Source organism: Bacillus rossius, chromosome 7 (assembly GCF_032445375.1).
Source record: "Bacillus rossius redtenbacheri isolate Brsri chromosome 7, Brsri_v3, whole genome shotgun sequence".
Classification (NCBI taxonomy): domain Eukaryota; kingdom Metazoa; phylum Arthropoda; class Insecta; order Phasmatodea; family Bacillidae; genus Bacillus; species Bacillus rossius.
Genome location: NC_086335.1, coordinates 6,981,513 through 7,004,276, shown reverse-complemented (window position 1 = coordinate 7,004,276; position 22,764 = coordinate 6,981,513). Strand labels below are relative to the sequence as shown.

The following is a 22,764-nucleotide window of genomic DNA, read 5'->3' as shown; positions in this document are numbered from 1 at the left end:
TATACATGTGTTATATATGTGATACATTATATATAAAATATCCAGTGTCCTGATGTTTGTTTCCAGTAAACTCTTCACCAAGTCAACCGATTTCGATGAAAATTGGCATTTATGTGTATTTTTTTCCAACTTGAGAGATATGATAGTTTTTATTTCGATTAATGGTGTTTATAATTAATAATAAATAATAAATAACCGATCACCATGGGTAAACAAAAAATCAGATGTCATAAACATACAAACAGTAATTGTGTGACATTTCTCTATGTCCAACACACTAACCTATATATAGCCTTATCCAGTTTGCTTTAACACGCAGACAATAAAGCTCCATGTGTTTAGCCCGGGCAAAGCCGGGTACTGCAGCTAGTACTTTTATATGCTACGTAATGAAACAACATGATAGCTTTGAAAACTTGTAATATTTTTATGTATATTATCAATTTGTATGTAACCGCAAGGTAAACTATTGTAACTTATGTATTTTGTTTACAAATCAGCTTTACAGTTTTGTGTAATTATTCGTATTTTGTGCTGTGTTTATAAGTGTTGGAACTGCAAAATCTGTAAAACTTATCCCCCAATAAATGCCTTGCAAAGTAATATCCCACGGTATATTTAGTTCATTTCATTTTTATACAACTATTATTATTTGGTTGAAAATAAGATGTATGCCAAGTAACCTAAAAGAAACTAAAAATTATTATTGTATATCCACAATCCAGTTAAATATTTGTAAATAAACGGCACTATAAAATATATATGTGCAAAGAACACTCTAAGAATAATGTAAATGAGGTGGACGCGAATGCAATGACAAGAGAAATGCAGAGTAACCCGACAAGACATGTGTTATCGAAAACCAGACCTTCCTCTACACCCCTTCCCATATTTGTCAACAAGGCGCAGGTAACAGCCGGAACCCGACCACTCTAATGGCGAGGATTATCTACAGCGCTCGGGTCTTGCTGAGGGGATGGAATAAAAGTGTCCTATCTCCAAACAGTGAAGTGGCAAATTTTCGGCTCAAACATGAATGTGCAGTGACTTATGCATGTGCAAGTAATTCACAATTATATGAAGATAATTATTTCCAAAAATCATATACTATAAAAGAATGTTACATGTAAATCGTTCAGTTTTTACTTTTTTGTTATTCCGATTACTTTATTTTCTGCAAGTTGTCAAATTTGCGCTAATATAAAACTTTTTACTAATTAATTTTGCTTATTAATAACAACATTAACCGCATTCTGACAACTAGCATCATTCATTATACATTTCTTCAATGATGTTTAAAAATCTCATTCATCTGCATTAACTGGTTTGACCTCTACTTGCGGTCGCATTGACCACTAAAACAGCTCTAAATGAAGCCCTTTATCGCCCTCTTAAATCATAGCCGCCATTTTGTTTTCTAGAATTTTCCTCATTTTGCAATTATTTCTGCTGAAGGCTGCCAAATTATTATCATGTGTTAGAGGCCGCCAACTTGTTTCCATCTGCTGGAGGACACAATCTTGTTTTCGTCTAATAGAGGTCACCATCTTGAATGATGTAATATCCACCATATTGTTTACTTGTGCTATATATGGCCATCTTTGTTTCTGTTGTTTGTTCCTAGAGTGCACCGCATCGGTCTCTCCAATCCACATAATGCCAGTGCAGCTATGACCCTTATAGATATATTAACTTAAATTTTTTATACAGAATAAATTGGAATCAATACAAATCAGACATCTGGTATGAAAAACTTACACCTTTCACCACACAGCCATCGAGACACATACAAGAATAAGAATTAAATAATACATATATTGTTATGATCTATTTTGGGGAGAACTGTATTTGTAAGAGATAGCCCAATTACATTTTATTAATTACTAATATTTACATTACTAATAAACAAACGCACTTAAAAATATCTGATCACATCACTCACACTTAAAAAAAGGTATGTTCACAAGTCACTTTTTGACTGTCAAGTACTGCAGTTTGCACTCATGACTGGAGCTAGGCTCGACAGTGGTTCGCCCCTTACCTCGCGCCTGTCCACACACAGTCTCACGCCACTCAGTCGCACTCTCACGGTCCCGTCGCTCCACATCGCGCCACTCTCGAGGAGGTCTCTCAACCTCTTCGCCAATTTTGCACTTCCCTTCACTCGCGGAACCCTCCAAACTCTCAGAACTCCTCCAAAGGTCGGCGTTGTCGCTTATATACCCGTGACATTCTGACATTCTTCTCGAAGGAAGAGAGCAGCTGAGATGTGTCACATCATCCAGGGCCGACCTGAAGTTCGTAGAAAGGCGGTGTTTATTCGCGCCACACCGCGCGGCGGCCTCGGGAAACCCGCAGAATTCCCAGGCCTCTAAAAGAGCCATTGACAATGGCCTGAAGCGGGATGATGTGATGAGAGCAGAAGGGGGCAAGCAGGTAGAGAGGACTCTTGTATTCCAGCCACACACACAGCATGCCTAACGTCAGTGGACGGCACGTGACTTCAGTGGCCATGCTAGACCGCCAACCAGCTCCGAACCTGGAGTGTGTCGTGGTCCTGTCTGCATTCGTAACACTGCCCCTCCCTAAATCAGTTGCTGTACGACTTAACGTTTAGCTATCTTGGGCGATACCGTCCGACAATTCAGCATTTTCAATTTTCTGACACCTGCAAAGTCCCAAATGTGCCAGATTATGGGAAGTGTGCTTGCTGTACCACGAGGTGAGCGATGTGACACGAAAGTAGCACATTATTGTAAATCTTTTTTCCTTTATGTACAAACAACATATTCAACAGTTATAAATGTTAACTCATTTGCTTAAATTGAAATTTACTCATGCCGTCTATGTGTACATAAGGTGTACAAAAAGTGTGGACAATCGTTCTTTGGAAATGATTAGAAGCGGAAATAATTGGAAAAACAAGGTAAATATAAAACCGCCTAAACACTTGAATAAATCAAATCAAATTTTGAAAGAAAAAAAGAGGCTATGAGATACACATTAAACCAGGGCTGTAGGAATTTAGTCTCCGTGCTACGTGAACGACAGACAGCCACACAGATATACATATTCTATGTTATATGCATGTGTATACATACAGGCTGTGTCTCAATTCGACCTACACCTTCGTCTGCAGGTTCACCACGACAAAATAAGTGAAGAACACCCATACAACTTATGGTCTAAAGTGCTTTCCAAGGGTGGCATATGTCTTTGAAGTTGGGGCTGAACAACATGTTTATTGTGAATAATATAGAAAGTATTTAAGATAGAACACTGAGCGTCCAGATCATGTTTAGGTAAGTGGAGAGTTCTACAACTACAGCGAATTTTGTCCCTGTAGCAAAATTATTTCTTTGAAATAATTGGGAATAGTAACACACCACAAAATGATGTGAGAAATAAAGGTGTTACCCCCAATTATTTCCATGAAATAATTATGTTACAGTCACAAATATACAATGATTGTAGGATATACTTCAATTGAACATAATCCAGGCATTCCATGTTTTATTTTAAATACTTCCTCAGCCACAACTTAAAGACATATACCACCCATAAATCGTAAAAAAAAACTTTTCAACTTATTTTGTCGAGATTAAACTAAAGCCGAAGCTTGTCGGTTGAATTCAAGCTCATCCTGTATGTGTAGGTGTGTGTACACACATTCTCATCTTGTATGTGTATGTGTGTGTACATACATCTGCAGCTATAAATGAAGATTTTACAAATATTTTTTTTTTTATACAACTCTACAGTTTTACTTCGAGCTTGATGAAATTTTGGACACTTGACCTTCGAAACATTATTATGTCGTGCAAGGGGTTTCCCCCCCTTTTCTTTTTTGACCCAGCGCTCTTAGCCTAGGCCCTTCCGCCCTGGGGCCCCCATGGGCATGGATGCAGATCACGCCGCATTCGCATACTTCAAAACAAGAGGAAGTTCCCAGTCTACATTAAACTCTGACACTACTTAATGACATTTGGTCACATTGTGATCAAAATAAATTAGAAATTACTGCCTACAACTAATACATTGACTATTGAATTATTTGATTAGTATACCGAAATTTTAAACCACATAATGGAACAGCTCCAACAAAAACGAAGAAGACTCGAAAAAATAATAAACCCCAGATTTGGACCTGATTTTCGGCTAGGAATTTTGTTAAAATATGGCACATGTTGTTAAAATTCACTTAACAATCAATATATAAAAGTTTCCCGTTGTATTTGTGAACTTTGGTTATCACCATTCACGAAATTACTCCCACTAAATGCCATACACAGAGAGCTAAGATGTTATACATAAAAAAAATCTCTTACCTACTTCTTAAAGCACAATGTTGGTATACAATTGAATTTTTGCTCAATTGTATTTAAATTAAAAGAAGACAGTAAAATGCTAATTTTTAATGGACAGACCTTTTGAATGGTGGCCTCTCTCTTCTCTGGGGACAGCAGGTCTATCTTATTGAGCACGACGATCATCTTGCGACACGTCACCTCGCCAATGACGAGACACTCGGCCGTCTGTGTCTGCACTCCTTTCAGCACGTCCACCACCAACAGCATCAGGTCTATTATCTGGGAGCCTGTCGCCGGAATACACCAGTTACCATTCTCTCCTTCCCTTGGGTGGAACACAATACACAAGCAACAGCATCAGGTTGTACAATTTTTATAAGCAAAATTAATCATGAACCCATTGATATTGCTGACTACACTGTATGTCATAATAAACCTCAATAACAGACAAGAAAGATAAATATTGTTATGAGTACTATAATGTATGGGAAAACAAGGTTCGTAAGGGATAGCCCAAAAATTTTATTACAATTTTAATAACTTATATTTACATTTCCAATAAATAACTATACTTAAAATGTCCGATCACAAACCATGTGCACTTAAAAAAGGTTTATTTGCAAGTCACTCAATGTCAGTCAAGTTCCGCAGTTCGCACTCCTTACTGGAGCTGTGCTTGACAGTGGTTCGCCCCTCTCCTTGCACCTGTCATCACGCACACAGCATCGCGCCACTCAGTCGCACTCTCACTGTACCATCAACCTTAACGCGCCGTTCTCGAAAAGGGTCTCTTACCATCTTCGCCGATGTCGCATATTTCCTCACTCGTGGAACTCACCGAACTCTCAGAACTCTCGTGGAATTCCCGCAGAGACATCCAACTCGAAGGATCGAGAGCGGCTGTGATGTGTCAAGTCATCCCAGACAGACCCATCGCCCCAACAGTACAAAAAGGCATTGTTTACTCGTACCACTACGCGCGGCGGCCTCGCAGAATTCCCAGGCGGCTGAAAGGATCATTGACAATGGCCTGAGGCATCACAGTGAGAGGGAAACAGAAGGGAGAAGGGTGTAATGAGGACCCTTGTAATCTGGCCAGGCACATGGCATGCCTTATGTCAGTAACGTCAGTGGATGGCGAGTGACATCAGTAGCCATGTGGGGCCAACAGCCAGCTCCGAAACTGGCGCACACCATGGTCCTGTATCCATTAAACATGTTCGTCCCATGACGTCAAAGAAAACGTCAGTATCGCAGCCACGTTTGTTTGACATGGTGTGCGACTTAAGCTTCCATTAAATATTTTGCATATAGGACGGGTTCTAAAATAACAGGTAACGAATTCCTTCTGCCTATTCCCTCAATCGGTTCAAATGTACCAATGCATCCAACCCTTCTATCCTTTCTGGCAGCGGTAGACCACATAATTTAGCTGCTTCAAGTATTCATATGGGCCTTCCCATGCTGCTAGAGCTTAGGGCACCTTCCCTTCCTTCGTTGCAGGTTGTACAGCCACACCAAAAGGCCCTCCAAAAATCCGGTTATGTTAGCCTTCAGATGATACCTCGTCTTCATTCGATTATCACATATGGAAAATACTTGCAGGCTTCTACATAATTAAGCTCCATTCACTTCTCTAGACGATTCACATAATCAGTGGTGCTGGCCAGCTCTCTGCGTGGACATCACAGCGCAGCCTCAACTCCTGTCCAAACACAATACTCGCAGGGGTCTGCCCAATGGATTCATTGACGGTAGACCTATATGAGATTCAGGCACAACTGGGTGTTAGATCCCACTCCTGTTGATGCTCGGACACAACCTTGGCCAGGTGTTCCTTGAGAGTTCTGTTGAACCTCTCCACCATGCCATCGGACTGAGACTGTAGGACTGTAGTCCTGGTTTCATTATTCCCAGCAACCGACAGAAATAATATTGACTCGAAATTGTAACCTTGGTATGAGTGGAGCTCCATTGGTACCCCCAATTTGCAAATGAAGTTGCTGATTAAAATGCACCCGCAATAGTAGTAGTTTCTTGGTTAGGAAGTGCACAAGACTATGGCCACTTAGAGAAGTAATCTATTGCTAAAAGAATATACCGGTTATCATCTTTAGTCTGGGTAGGTGGCACAGAGTTAATGATGGCTAGCCTCTCAAAGGAGGCCCCTACATTGAAGGCCCTAATTTTACCATGACTCCGGTGTTGTGTCCTTTTTTTTAGCAAGCATGCTTCGCATTGTCTACACCAAGCCTCCACGTCCTGGCGACACCTCAACCAATAACAGCATTGATGGTTCTCGGCCAGAGATATGTTCACCCCTCGATGACCACCACAGGTGCCATCATGGATTAATTTCAAAACCTCTGCCACAAGACACTTTGGAAGCAGTAGTTGCATGGTAATTACTTTTCCATTTGGACTCTCCCATGCCCTCATTAATGGACATCCAGTACCATTCTCTAGTCAGCTTACAGGTACAATGGGTGCCAAGACACAAGCTTGCTGCTGTGCTATTTTCAAGCGAGCATTTTCTTTCTATCTAGCCCATTAGTTATCGTTGTTCACCGAACATCTTCGATCCCCTCATTTTTCTTTCTCCTATTGCAATGGTTGCATTCTACCTTGCAAGGTCTTCGTGGGAGGGCATCTGCATTGCTGTGATTTCGGTCTTTCCTGTGTTATATCCAACAATCATATTGCTGTATCTTTTCAATCCACTTAGCAAGTTTACCTCCTGGATTCTTTAACTTTAGTAACCACTTAAATGTGGCATAGTCAGTGCGTAGAAAGAAATTTTCTCCCATATAAATATTTGTAGAAATGTTGCAGAAACATCACTATGGCTAAGAGTTATCATCTTGTGATAAAATAGTTGCATTCAAACTTAGACAAAACTTTGCCATAGTATGCTATTACTCATTCATATCCATCTTGAACCTGGGAAAGTACAGCACCCAACCCATCTCTGCTTGCATCTGTGTCGAGTATTTATTCTCCATATTGACCAGGGTAGGCAAGCATTAGGCTAGTACACAGGGATTATTGAGTTTTTTAAAGGCAGTTTTACATGCTGATGTCCATATAAATTGTCTCTTGTCCTCGGTCAATGATGAAGTGAGTATGCCACTATCAGGAACCCAGGTACAGACCGCCTATATAAAGTACAGAGTCCTTAGACTGTGGCCACTCCTTAACAGAATGGATCTTCTCAAGATCTTATCGCACTCCATCCTGCGATACAATATGTCTCAGGAATGTTACCTAATGTTGGAATAGAAAGCAATTCTTAGGACCTTACTCAAAATGGGTATGGTGAAGCCTGTTGTATACTTCCTGGAGAAATCGTAAATTTTCCTTCACTTTATATACCACCGGAATATTGTCATCCAGTTACATTAGTCACTTGCATGACAAAATCGGTTTCGAAAGTGCGAGTTGAGTGAAGTGCGAGTTCAGCGAGGAGAACGAGAGACCCTCTTTGAGAACGGCGCTATGTGGAGCAACGGGACCGTGAGAGTGCGACTGAGTGGCGCGAGACTGTGTGTGGACAGGCGCGAGGTAAGGGGCGAACCACTGTCGAGCCTGGCTCCAGTGAGGAGTGCGAACTGTGGACTGGAAATATATTTATTTATTTATCAACATACATTTTTAAGTGTGAGTGATTTGTGAACAGACATTAAGTGTGGTGATTTAGTTAGAAATGTAAATATTAGTAGTAAATAAAACTGTATAAAAATTAATTAGGCTATTCCTACAAACCCATTTTCGCCACTCGTAACAATACTTTCTCTATTGTTAACAATATAAATGTTGATTAGCCCCAACTTTAAAGATGTATACCAACTTTGGGAAGCACTTTAGATCGTAAGTTGTATAGATGTTTTCAACTTATTCTGTCATGATGAACCTAAACCTCCGGCTTCACACAATGGACCAATTAAAAGCCCATTAATCATAATTAGTGTCCGCCCTCCACCCCACTCCTGCCACCTGTCAAGGAAGAACCTATTAATCTCAATAACTTCTCATTGATATGTGTATGACTCCTAGCCCCCTCCTCCAACACCAAGACTCACTACTATGCCTCTCTGCCCCCTTTCCTGTCAACTATAACAATTAAGAACCCCACTAATCCCAATATGTGTGTATGACTCATTACCACCGCACCCCCTCTGCACCCTCCCTTCCCAACCACTCAGGATGCCCTGTCAAGTATTGATTTTTCTCAAGACTGTTGTTTTGAGGGAGGATATTGATAGGTGTCTGGAGGGGGGTTCCTCCCCTTCCCATCCTCAATTTAGTTCCAAACTTTGTTGCTAGATGTTTTCCCTGTTGGTGCTGAATTTCCTTGCCAGGTCACACAGTTGCCGGTTGGGCTCTTTAGTGTTGTCTCATAAGGGTGTGGAAAAAAAAACACTTACAAAGAAAAACTATTTATTTTTATTTATTAGTTTTTTTGGTTACTAAATATTTATCTACAGAAATTGAACTCTTCTTGTTTTTATGTTTGCAAAATATATCAATTTTCTTGTATCCAGCTGTGTAAGAATTTATGTTCAATTTAAACTATAGCTAAATGACTTAATCTTTGCTGGTGCATTGTTGATCTAGTTTTTTTATATAATTTTTAACTTTGAAAAGGACCATTCACGAAATGAAACTGAAACCGGCGATGAGAGTAATTTCTTAGCGCTATTGCTGTGTTCGGAAATGTTGAAATTAAGTCATTAGTAAAAAGATATTGCAATAGGGTTTGTGGATCATTAGACTGATTTCACTAAACAAATCAATACCATCAATGTTTCACTACTTGAATCCTCTTTAAGGTTCAGATTTAAATTTTTGCAATGTTTTGTTAATTCATCATTGGAGTAATTAAATAAGTTATTGCTGAAAAAGCCAAATATGCCGATAAATGTTTTAAATCCTTCAAAAAAATCTTGACAATTAATTTGTTTTCTTATTTTCTGGTTTGCTTAAAAATTGCAGTGAAGAACCCGCCAGATTTTCTTTCTGTACCTCCTTTTTCTCACTTTTGCTGTTTAAATTGCGCACCTGAAAGTTTCATCCTTTTCTGCAGTTCCTGAAATTGTTCGTAAATGGTATTTTTATTTTTTAATACAGTAGACTCCCTATAATATAATCAGGGGTAATGATTGGCAAGGCGTCTACGGATAACCAAAACACAGGGCTATAGCAATGTCAAAAAAACTGTTTAAATTTTATAAATCTAGACTATCTAGACAAACGCTGTAACACCCGCCCCTCGAAGTAACGCCCTAATTTGTTACAAGAAAACAGAGCATATTAAAAAACAGCATTAATCAAACACTTTTTTTCTCCATAACACAGTTTGTTAATTAAAATAATTCATTTTCCAATCAGGTTAAGTGTTCTTGCCAACTACTATTTTAATCAAGACACTACTCCCATTCACAGTATTTATTTGGAGTACATTTAAATTAATGTTCAATATTTTCAGATTAAAAAATGTAAAATTAACTTTAAAAATTCACGTAACACATCGTTTAATAACAGGGCATAAAATATAACATTCCTAAGTAGGTGCTACCAACATTTCTGATTCACAAACTAATAATGTTATTCATATAGGAAACATATTTCAGTAGGTACTCATAAGATTTAAAAAAAAAAAAAACATAGAGTTAATGTTTCCTATTATTAGAAAGAATATACAACCTGTTAATGTAAATCCCGACTCTGTTGTTTAATAAAAGCGTTTCTGCCATGATTTCACACTACCCTACCAAAAATTTACAACAAAAACCAACAAAACCCAACAGGAATCTCAGTGTTACCTGTTGTGTGACAGGTATGATCAAGTGTATTTTATTTGATCCTGTTAGTTTCTGTTGTAAACACAATAGGTTTATTGGGTTTCAGTGATTTCTGTTGGGAGAAATTGCTTACAAACAAAAAAATATCATTGTATTCTGTTGGATTCTGTTGTGAAACAGTATGCTAGTTTCTATTGGGTTTTAATTTTTTCCATTGTATCTGATGGATTATGTTGGTTTCTGTTGTAAAAAAGTATTTTGGTACCTGTTGTTTTCTAGTGTTTTCTGTTGGTTTTTGGTGTTTTTTGTTGTAAGGAATTCTATAAGTTCATTGTATTTTAGTGTTTTCAATTGTATCTTATTGTTTTTTGTGGTTTTACAATGCAGGTCACTTTTTGGGGTCTGTTGTTTCTAGTGTTTTTCATTGTATTATGTTGTTTATGTTGTTTTCTGTAGAAAGGTATTTTTTGGTTGGTTTTGTATTCTAGTGTTTTGATTGTATTCTGTTTTTTTTGTAAATAAATTTGTTGGGAGTCTGCTGTTTTCAATAGTTTCCAAATGTATCCTGTTGCATTTTATTGGTTTCAGCAGAAAGTAAGTCTTGTTGTTACCTGTTTTATATTAGTGACTTCCATTGTTATATTGTGTTTTGTTGGCTTCAACTGTACAGTATTCTATTGTTTTAAGTTCTAAATTAGTGCCTTCCATTGTGGTCTGTTGGTTTTTTGTTGTTGTCTGTTGATATTTATTCTATTCTTTTGGTTTCCGTTGTAAAGCATTCTGTTGTTTTCTAGTATTCTGTTATAAGGAATTTTACTGTTGTATTCTAGTGTTTTTGATTGTATTTTGTTGGTTTTTGTTGTTGTTGTAAGTCACTGTTGGGATCTGTTGTATTCTCTTTTTTGTATACATATACTATAGTTCAAAACCTAATTGCAAAGCTTCACTTGATAACCCAGTTTAATAGTCGACTGAAATCCATGTTTTGTACTTTACTTTACTTTACTTTAATAATTCAGATAAAGATGCTTTATTTTAATTTATTTATAACCCTTATTCTTCAATTGTTCTGTAATTAAGTACTTGTTCTAGTTATGTTAATTTACATATTTCATACATTATTTATTGCTTATTTTAATGTCTATGTTATGGGGTCCGCCTCGTCAGGGGGGTGTGTGTGTCAGCGAGGCGGGACTAGCTGGTGCTTCTAGCGCGGTGTCTCCCCTGGACTGGCGCGCAGTCTTCTCGTCGTCACAGGACAACTGTGAAATTTGAGCGGTGACCGTAATATTATATTGCGGAGAGATGAACATTAGGTGTAATGCAAGTCCCTTAAGTGCTTTCAAGAATCTGTACCGGTTGTTTTACGCCTAATAATTACTCTGAAAACATGCATTTTAGCCATTTTAACTCTTCTAAAAATACAATTTAATAACTTAAACCAAATTAAAAAGTACTTTTCGGCTCTCTGCGAACTCTTAAATGCTTTTCGTAAGCTGACCCCACTTGAATATCTTGAGTAGTTTTGAAATCGCGTTGTGTTTCCTTAAGTTCTGCACACCGCGTGTGTTCCCAGGTAGGCGGGGGCCTTAATGTATATGTGTTTTGAGGTCACTGCTTGTGTACTGTGCCTGCTTATCACTGTGGCTGACTACAGGGGGTGCATATCTGCACAGTAGTGTACCTGCGGGTAACGCCCACCTGTGCGTAGTGCCAGCCTGCCAGCAGTGCCTGTACCTATTGTGTATGTGTTAAGTACTTGTTTTCTCTGCTTTTTTGTCGTACCCACCATAAAAGTGCTAACTGTCGTGGACATTTTACCAATGAAAATAAATAAATAAATAAATACATAAATAATAAGTTGGCACTGTTTATTGAAATCCTGACTAGGTTAAAAACTTTAATGAGGAAATTTTATTACTAAAATGTAGCTTAAGTTTAAGTATCAACATTAAAGTTATTTTTAAGATGAAATTTTATTTTATTTCAAATAAAATGCCCTAACTCTCCCATTGTAATTTTATTTAATTCAATTGAAAAAACTAAATAAATATAATAAAGTTAAAAAAGGAACCTAGAGTTATATAAGTATTTACGAATTAACTAAATAAAAATAATTTTTATTCTACACTGTGTATTGAAAGAAATGTTTATATTCTTGTTACATTTGGTAATATAAAACCTCCAAAAGTGCAGCATTTTCATCAGTTCTTGACAAAATATTATGAATACATTAAACTGAAAATAGGAAAAAAAATTCAAAAGTTCTTCTATCTGCCAATGAAGGTTTTTTTTGGTAAGGGAATCGGGCCAGTTATAGACCACAGTTGCACAAAAAAATACTGCACTGATCTTTGACTACAGGACTAATGGCTAGAACTGATTCCATGTTAGTTCAGGAAAAATAAGACCCAAATTGACTAAATTAAATAACATAATTTTTATGTTCATGAAACTTTGGTCTAAATTGGTTTTAGTAGTAGGAATTGAGATCTACAGTGTCTGGCCAAATTTGGGGGAGACAACTGCACCTCTTGATGGGTTGGGAAAAAAAAGGGAGGGTGGTATTTTGCAAAACAATTTATACATTTTAGGTAGAGTGAGGTATTGTCAACTATAATTCAGACCTGCCAACATTCAAATTAAAAAAATCATGAGGTCCTCGATAACAATTTTCAGGCCCATAAATACAAGTTAGAAATAAAAAACAACAAATGAGAATCTTTAAATTTAAGTGACATACCTGTAAATATGTTACATGGTCTCTGCTTCAAAATTTATTTCAACAAATTATAGGTTGCAGATTTAATATAGTTGAACATAATTTAGCGCTGTCGTGTAGTGATCAAGCAGGGCCGCAACTAAAAAAGATGTAAAATAACATTCTGCTCGTGTAACACTATTATCACTGTTCACAGCAAAATTAATTTTTTTATTGGAAGCAATACACTTCACGTGTTAGTTGTGTTTTTTTGTAGCGACATGTTTCACAATGTCTCCTCTTCCACTATGCGAGATAGAAAAATCAGCACGGCACATGCTACAAAACGCAAAATTGCTTCCTTTACGTGACTCGAGTATTCATGGAAACGGGTTACTGTAAGCTTTCGTAAAACTTGTTTTGTAACTTTTACAAACAAAATCTTGGGGCCCCAAAAAATCGTGAGGAAACACTATTTTGGCGTGAGGGCGTGAGATGGACCTTAAAATCGTGAGCCTCACACCAAAATCGTGAGAGTTGGCAGGTCTGTATAGTTTACTTGTTTCTTAATGAACTGAGACTATTTCCATGATAAAGCAATATTTTAAAATTTAGGTGAATAACACAGAAAAATTACAACAAAAAAAAATATTTTTCAAGCACAAACAAACTGGTAGTTCCTACATATTATATTAATAGAAATATGTTTTCCAGTTTGTGTTGGTGAAGTTTTAAGAGGGTTTTCAAGTAGAAAGCAACATCCTTAGATAGTTGGGATTCCTCCCCTTCCCTCCCCTCTCTTGTGTGATCACGATCAACCATTTGGCGGCTACTGCCTTATGTACTATGGTTTTGGATAACACTGACATGAATCCCAGAGAAAAGGAGAAAAGAAAGGAATTGAAAACCTACTAAAGGACTTCAGTATTTCACACATTACTAGAGAAATTATTTGCATAAACACCAATACTATTGGCTTCACCACTAAATTTATCAACAAAGAATTTTAAAAGTCAAAAGAATGTGGTGCTACATCCAAGTTATGGATTCATTGCATATAAATGGTGACTCATGTTCGTAAATATTTGGTGACAGAAAACAGGTGACTGGAAGGTGCATCTTAATGTTGTAAAACTTATGATTCCATACTTCATGGCGAATGGACATGTAAATTACGCCAAATTACGTTTATTTAGAGCAAAAGTTTCACCAGCCCTTTTAATACAACGTGTTTAAAATCGAAGACTGCACCATTCGACACATGAGTAACAGGGTGTCTACTGTATGTGGAATTATAAATTCCTGGTTATTTCCAGGTTTTAAAGGGTCTGAATTTAAAAATTCCAGATTTTGATTATTTAAAAACAAGTCCCACTGAAAAAAAAAGTTAGACAATTTATTAAATTTAACAAACTAGTTTCTTTATTGATGTTATATATAAACTACCTACAGCAAAACCATAAAAATTTCTCATTTTTAATCTCATAGGAATGCTTCGTGTAAACATACATATTCAAGTAAGACATTCCAAGATGACATTAGGAGTAAAACAAACATCTTTATTTTGTAAAAAATTGATAAATTGAAGAGTTAAAACTGTTAAGTTTATTTTGGGACATACCTATTTTTTAAACTGATGAGCTCCATTTTCAGCAAATTAAAATTTTAAAAGTAATCTTTAAAGCATCCAAATATTTCTCACATTTTTTGTAGTTGTACATTTCGTTATCACAAAATTTAGTACTATTTCAGTCACTCACTTCCAAGAAATGGAATCTTCAGTTACGTGTATATGACTTATGTACACACAATATATTGCTTAAGAAAATATATTCCTAAAAAATTACAAGTTTGCAAAAGTTTGTTTTTAGCTCCCTCATCTTTCTAGAAGGTATGGGATTTCTTCTCTCTTGCTACAATTAATTGCAATTGGTCAATTTTTATTTTTTCCTCCATGCATAATGACTAATGAGCAACGGCATTTCATGCTGCTTGCAGCAAGGGATTTGTGAACTACTTCTGCATTTATCACTGTCTCACCAAACATTTTCTTCCTGATTTCCCAAAATACATTCAATGTTCACAGAAAAGCCATGTTACAGAAATGCATTTCCATGAGACATTATCAAAACCCATTTTCACAAATTCCATCAAATTTGAAAATGATTAATTGGAAATGTGAATTATTCCAGTCCGAAATTCATCCAATGGTGTTTCACGTCTTTGAAAAGATAACATTTTCTTGAAACAAGATGGGTTACTACTCTTATATTCTTCTTTCATACTGTCACTGACAAACCAGATATTAAGTTATTTTCAACCATTACTTCCAGACTATTTGCCATTCTTTTCTCAGCAAGAATTTTTTATTCAGCCAATCAGTGATAGGTTCAGGCACAAAGCTACTTTAGTGAACTTGAACTTCAGTGGAGATTGTGCCTCAAGGCGCGAGGTGGCCCCTGGCAGCGACAGGCGTGGCTGATTGACGTGATGTGGCGGAGCACTTCACGTTGGATTGGGTTCCATGATAGGTGCACAATCGTAGCGAACCGACTTGTTTACTATCGCACAGACAGTATAGGTGTTTAGGGTTAAACTCACTATTCACTGTTTAATAGTCATGTGTCTACCTACACACTTGTACACGGGGTCATCTGCATACACAAAATCTTCAGTTCTTGCCGCTGATCACTCAGGCCATAAACATCAATTTATACTTAAATGAGAGAAAGCAATTAAATAACTTAACCTCAATGTTAAATTAATATTATAAGCCAAATGCATTTTGTTTGACATTTAATTTTAAATATAAATATTTAAAAATTAAAATACCAAATGTGTTGTTTGATATATACTAACATGTCATTTATGACAACAGACCACATCTGTTCATTATCTGTTTCACTTAAATCATATTTCATTGTGCACTAACAGTAGTGTACAATACATTATCTTATCATCAATATTTTCATATTATTTGATATTCATAATGTATAACATTCTCAAAACATCACAAGATTATTTAAAACACCGAGTTACAGTTAACAATTATGTACAATGTTTTTGTACCAGTTCAAGTTGGTTTGCTTTTTCCTTTTTGCTAGACTTTTTAGCACCTGCTTAAAAATACTGATTTGTTTGCAGAGGTGAGCTGGTCACTTAATTTTTCTCTTTTCTTACTTCCTGCTAGAATAAGTAGGTCAAGTTCGTGGTTTTTCTTTTTGACGTGACATCTAATAAATCGATGAACGCCGGCTGCATGCTTGAAAAAGTGTCCCGTTACGCACATTGTCCCGTTATGCTGTGTCCCGTTTTGCTCATTGTACGCTTGCGCCACATCTATCTCTCTTCCACTCGATTGGACTTTTTCGAGGCACATTAAACTTGAAACACTCCCATTCGTTTCCTACTTTTCCTATCATCGTCCTATCCTTAACAGATTGGAAGAAGTTAAATAGCAAACATGTATAAAAGTTATAGTTAAAATAATCTCTTCGTTTAAGTAATAAACATATTTGAATTAATGAGGGCAAACAAAAGTAAATTTATCAATTAAATTGTAGATTTAATTTTACTTCTCCTTTGTATCCATACAAATTAGTGATAATTCAATAAAAATGATTCAATTTTATTCATCAAAGTATGCAATAATTTCATCAATGTTTTGTTATGACGTTGTCACGTTAAACTATCATCCGTAAACTGACTTTACAGACAACCAATTTTTTTTCTTCTAAGAGTGTGTTTTCATTCTTTTTTTCCTAGCAACAGCTGGTATCTTGTTAGCTAAAACCAGATGAGTAGTTCTACACACCGCTCAAACATGGCACTCTAATACTTGTTGGCTCTCTCTTACACAGCTCACATTTCCAATATCATTCACTTCTCACTGTGTGGAAAATACATATCGCAGACGCTGGCTTTAGTGTGCTGTATCATCCTCATATCACCCTTGGTCCGTCATTTAGGCCCTAATAGTTACTGACCATAACTCTGTGCTACATAGTGTTTTGCAGCAGTAATGTTTTGTCACGTTCGTATGTGTATCGTCTCTAGGTGCAGTGTATATAAAATCCCGCGACAAAAAGGTGAGATACTGTTTTGTTTCAGCAACAAGAGACCCACAGAGTATAGTGTGCTCTTCCCATCAACTTCGTGACTCAAACAAAACAAAACAAATGTGTGCGATGACACATAACACACCTGTATAGGGCATGAGTCTTGTCAATAAAACTTGGAAACGAAGAAATTTCATTGCAGGTATTTCATTTCTCAGTAGTGTTCATATATCTGAAAATTTATCATACACAAATTTTTCAATTAAAATTTTTTTATCTCTTGATAAATTACAAATATAATTTCACATTACACAGTGAAGTGTTTACACAACATATCTTGGACATCCGAACCCAGGTAACTTAGTAAATAAGATTTGCATGCTGCTTTGTAGTGATATTCAGTGTTTTGTTGCTTGTAGATTGCACTCCTAATGCTGAAGCTTAGGACACACACGGTTGGTCGGCGGGTACGTAACACTTGCAGTAGGTCTACGATCAGGACAGCTAGTCCACACAACGTTAGTTAGACTCGGAGCACAATTAGCTCAGCTGATCTTGTAGCAACATATGTGTACCAATACAATAATACATTTATTTTTCCAAGTTAGGTTCAGTTTTGTTGCGACCACCAAAATTGTTTACTAACATACTGATCTGTACATCTGACACAATGTTAGACACTGTAGACATCACAGCGTGAGTGGCATATCACTTCATCTTGTCGCAGGACAATCACTGGAAATACACTTCAGTCACATAATAATACAGCATACAGTCAGTTGTTTTTTCACGCATCTCCTTGGCATGACGCAACAGATAGCAATGTAATGTTACACACAAATGTTTCTAAATTCCTATTATCAAGAACTTACTTATATGAAAATTACACATTTGTGAAAATTACTTTTCATGTAATACATCTGCAATATAACCCTTATACACAATACAGTAAACTAAATTTTTCGTAGATACGGCTTACAGATCAAAGTAAAATACTGTTTATAATAACAAAATTAATAAAATGAAGGGAATAAAAATAAAAGTTATTAAATAACATCCAATCCTAACTATTTTTAGTACGTACTTTACATTTTTTTTCCCCCCTTTTAATTCTGTCTTTTTCAAAATCTTTTGTGGCTTTAAGTGTTTGATATAAATTATTGTTTATGTAATTATCCCACGTCAAGTTAAATTTCAGCATTATATTGGACAGAATTAAAAATATTTTTAAGGGGGGAGATTTGCTACGATTCCCTCATGTAACCTTTTTACTAATTTAATTATTTTTATATTCAAATTTTTTTTGTTGAATATTTACAAGAAGCAATAAATTTTAATAAAAAATTGTAGTCCTATCATAAATTCTTATAACCTAGCGATTTTTATATTTTTGTAAATTAATACTCTCTTTTTTATTATTTATACCCACAAATCATTGAACTTCATTTGATCCCCTCTATTAAATGTTTTAAGTATTACTAGAAATAAAATAATGCAATTAACACAACAAACAAATAAATGAATAAATAAATAATCAAAAACATCAATAGTATAAAAATTTCATTTCAGGACTTTAATATTTTTTACACATTTACTGTGTGTTTTTAATTTAAAACTAAGATTGAAAACTTACTAGTTGAAATGGGTTTATGAATGTATGAATGAAGGTCATGGTTGGATTGAGTCAGTAGACCTAAATATTGATGAAACATTATTAACAATGTTGTAGTTAAAGCTCTTTAAAAATTATCAACCCAATGAAGTGAAAGAATTCAAAACTGTTTCCCCAGATATCAATCAGAGCAAGTACAGGGGCACAACATCTACATGCAGCAATTTGACATCGTCCGGGCCTGCGGCCCCTTTTAAGTCCGATATGCCACCACCCAAACACCACCCACCCTCCATTCAAACCTCCCGCCTAAGCGTGCGTACGTGTGCGTGCGTGTGTGTTCGCCCGGCAAGAGGGCGCTGTCGAGTCAGTGCGCCGCACCCCTAAAACATAAGTAAATATAATTGTGTTATTTGTTTTTATATTCCCTAAGTGCAACGTGACGGCAGATCGGCCGGGAGGGTTTTATGTACTTTATTTTAAAATAATGTATTAAAATATCATAGCGTTTCCGGACATTCCCGAGGAAACCCGAAGCCAGACAATAATTAAATTTAAATCTTAATAATTATAATTTGTACAATCTTTTCTCTTTATTCAAAAATTGTCACGTAATATTTAAATAATTCTTGTCATGTTAATTTATTTCCTGTGGCACAAATTCGCAAATATCTTTTAACTGCAATTGTTTCGGCGGGAGGACGCCATGTTAGTCGAGCCGAGCCATGATCTCATCCCAGTCCGCCGCCATCAACGACCGAGAGTAGACGCGCCAGCACTCCGGGGACCTCACCGTTTGTTTCACCGCCAAGTAATTCTGTTTCCATTTAATTCCGTATAAATCGTTTTCTTTTTGTCCTCGGAGCTCCTCTCGGTCGGGGGACTGTATAACTAATTGTCTTACGACCAGTAACGGTCTTTTATCTTTTGTATTGCGGAATGTGAGATGTGACCACGTGGGGGTCTTCATACCTAAACCGATTCGTGCCGCGGGCGTTTTAAACAGTTTCAATCGTGTACGTGTGTAAGTTGCATTCGCCGAATAATCAGGTGTGTAAATCTAATGTATTATTTTCTTATTTATATCTGTTCGACCACGTGGAGTGTGACGGCGTGTGGGACGCCTGAGAGCCCACTCCGTAGGTAATAGCGTGCCCGACGCTGAGAGCGGGCAGGGATTCATGCTAGGTGTATTCAGGGGGAAATTAAAATCACGCCTCACATGGGCGACGTCAGAGTCTCACATCGGTCCGTGCACGTGGCACGGTGGCGCCCATAAAACCCGAGCACGCATTAAAATTCAGTCAGTAAATATCAGAGACTACGGCCCCCGTATCAAGAGGTGCCGCCACGAGTGGCACCTTAACAAATTTTATCTTTAGTTTGTCTCTTTTTTATTAAATAAATTACTTAATACAAAGGGTGAAAAGCTGTAGGCAGATAGGTGTTCCATTCACGCTTGAGCACTCCTCTGCAAGAAGCAGAGTGGCACAAGTCCATGTTAACCTGCAACTAAGATACGTTACCATACTTTCTGAATTAATTATGTAGTTAATTTTCCATCCTAAACTTCTGTGTATGGGTTATCATTCTACTTCAAGCACTTTTTTATCAGTTCCTCATTTTAAATGATTTTTACACAAAAATTTTCCTGATCCTAAAGTGTCTTGGAGTCTAACTGAAATTGAAAATGCATCTTCAACAGGGTGTGCACACAAACTGACATGTGTTAATAAAGGAGAGAGTTTGTCTGCTCGTCTCTCGTGTGTATCACAAAGCTATTTTCAATTACGTTTTCTGTGCGATCTCCATGGCAACGACAGCAGCACTGTTTAGAATGCTTTCTTGGTCTCCTGGCAACAGCTACTGCATTGTTGATGCCTATTTCTAGTCAGTCATTCCGTAATCCAGTCTCTCTGTAATCATCTTTGTTATCATATTGACACATTAATGGTTAGATACAGGAGAATATGAAGGCCCTTAAAATACGGCTTCTTGATTCATATTTATTTCAGTTTATCTTAGCTCTTATAATTATTTTTTCATAAGTTGATTTTCAAAATTAGATACAGTTTTCTTTTGTTCAAGGCGTAGCAAGGCATTCCCATGAGAGAGGCCTTCTATAGGGCCTGATGAACAGTGGCAGAGTGCCTGTAGACTTCTGAAGCAAAGCACAGGTATATAAGCTTGTCTGTACTACAATTTCCGTGACTAAAATTTTAAATTTCCCTAATTTTTTTTTCAAATATACCTATTTTGCAATTTTCCAAAATAAATTGTAACCACAAGGTTTTTTGAACGATGGATGTAACAAAAAAATTTTGACGAGATCAATTATTCAATTATGTTTAATGGCCAATCATTTATTTTGCTATTTGTAAGTTTGTTATACATATGGATATTGTTACGAACACGAGAGACAAGACCGCGATGCGTACCAGGTTTGGAGCTGGCTGGCGGCCCACACGGCCACTGACTAAGGCATACCACGCGTGTCTGGCTGATTACAAGGGTCCTCGCTACCCCCTCCCTCCGCTCACGTGCACCGTCCCGCCTCGGGATATTGTCACTACGAGTGGGCTGGGAATTCTGGGCTTACAGATGCCGCCCCCCGCGAGGAATGGTGTGAATAAGCGTCGCCTTTCTGGACTGTTCGAGTGCTGGGTCGGCCGGGATGACACGTCACAGCCGCTCTCGTCCCTCTGAGAAAGACGCCACGAGTATAAAAGGGCGATGCCGGCCTCCGCGGCAAGAGTTCCAAGAGTGCGGAGAGTTATGCAAGTGAAGGGAAAAGCGACATCTGCGAAGAGGATGAGAGACCCCCCCCCCCCCCCCCCCCCAACCGAGAGAAGCACGAGGAGCGACGGGACCGTGAGAGTGCGACTGAGTGGCGCGAGACTGTGTGTGGACAGGCGCGAGGTGAGGGGCGAACCACTGTCAGCCTAGCTCCAGTGAGGAGTGCGAACTGTGGAACTTGGCAGACATTGAGTGACTTGAGAATAAACATTTTTAAGTGCAAGAGATTGCTGTTAAGACATTCTTAAGTACAATTATTTATTAGTAATGCAAATATTAGTGATTAATAAAACTGTAATAAAACTGAATACGGCTATCCCCATACGAACCCATCAAAATTTTTCTCATTTTTAGGGTTTCTACAAAACAATTTTCCTTCACTTCATGGCTCTGCTCACTATTGAGTTGGGAATTATCGGACGTCGCGGCTTTTAAGAACGAAAAGAAAAAAATAATCGGAAAGCATGGTTTTCACATACTACACACATCCTTAAATTTACCCTGAAGGGATGGTTTCTTGATTCCTACTAGTTTGTGAAATATAATAGTTTATATCTTACATTACTATACCAGCTTTGAACGTCGTGGCTTCGGGGAACAAAAAGTAAATAAAAATGGAAAATATGTTAAGTACTAGAGATGTTCCTAAATTTACACTGAAAACATGGTTTCTTAATTCCTACTGGTTCATGAAAAATAACAGTTTGAAGCTTAAATTACAATACCTGTGTTTTCATACTGCCGTCGCCAATCATTGTTTACCAGCGGTCGTGTATATCTTTGTTTCAGCACAAGTGTAGCTAACTATGGAGAGTTAAAAATATGCTAATTCTTCATTACGTTAAAAGATCTGATGGCATGATCCTGTTGGCTTGATCTGTGGCACATGATGCTTGCTGTTTTAATTCGGTACCTACATCAGAAGAACAGGTACATACATAAAAAAAAACATTGTCACACAAAAATGAATTATGATGGTAAGTCGAATAAAAAGGATTTTTTTTACATACAATCATAATTCTTCTGACGTACTGAAATAAAACAGCAAGCATGTACCAAAGGATCAAGCCAATATGATCATGCCATCAGGACCTTTCGATGTACTGAATTAAAACAGCAAGCATGTAGGTACCACAGTATCAAGCCAACAGGATCATGCCATCAGGATCAAGCTTTCAGGATCCAGGAATAAATTGGGATACATGAAACCCCAGCCATATCAAACACAGAACATACAATGGCTGTAATCAAAGAATTCCTTGGAAATACTGCAAAATTCAATGTTTCAGCTACTTCAGTGAACAGCACGTATTCCTCACAGAAAATGAACAACGTTAACAATTCTATTCAAATTTTTTGCCTCCCATTAGACCCATCTGTTATATGACTCAAAATAGTGCTGTACTTTGAATGCAATAAGAAAATTCAAACACTTTGTAATACAATTAATTATTCTAATAAAACAAAAAAAAACATTAACTATAAT

General features: G+C 37.1%; 1 protein-coding gene across 2 annotated transcripts in view; it reads right to left on the bottom strand.

The window, feature by feature from the left end:
- LOC134533661 (selenocysteine-specific elongation factor) overlaps nucleotides 1–22,764 on the bottom strand; it is a 67,767-nt gene that overhangs the window by 41,944 nt on the left and 3,059 nt on the right. For both annotated transcript variants that reach the window (XM_063371200.1, XM_063371201.1), the window contains exon 2: nucleotides 4,428–4,597. In XM_063371200.1, the coding sequence (XP_063227270.1) occupies nucleotides 4,428–4,597 (170 nt within the window). The remainder of the gene's footprint in view (nucleotides 1–4,427; nucleotides 4,598–22,764) is intronic.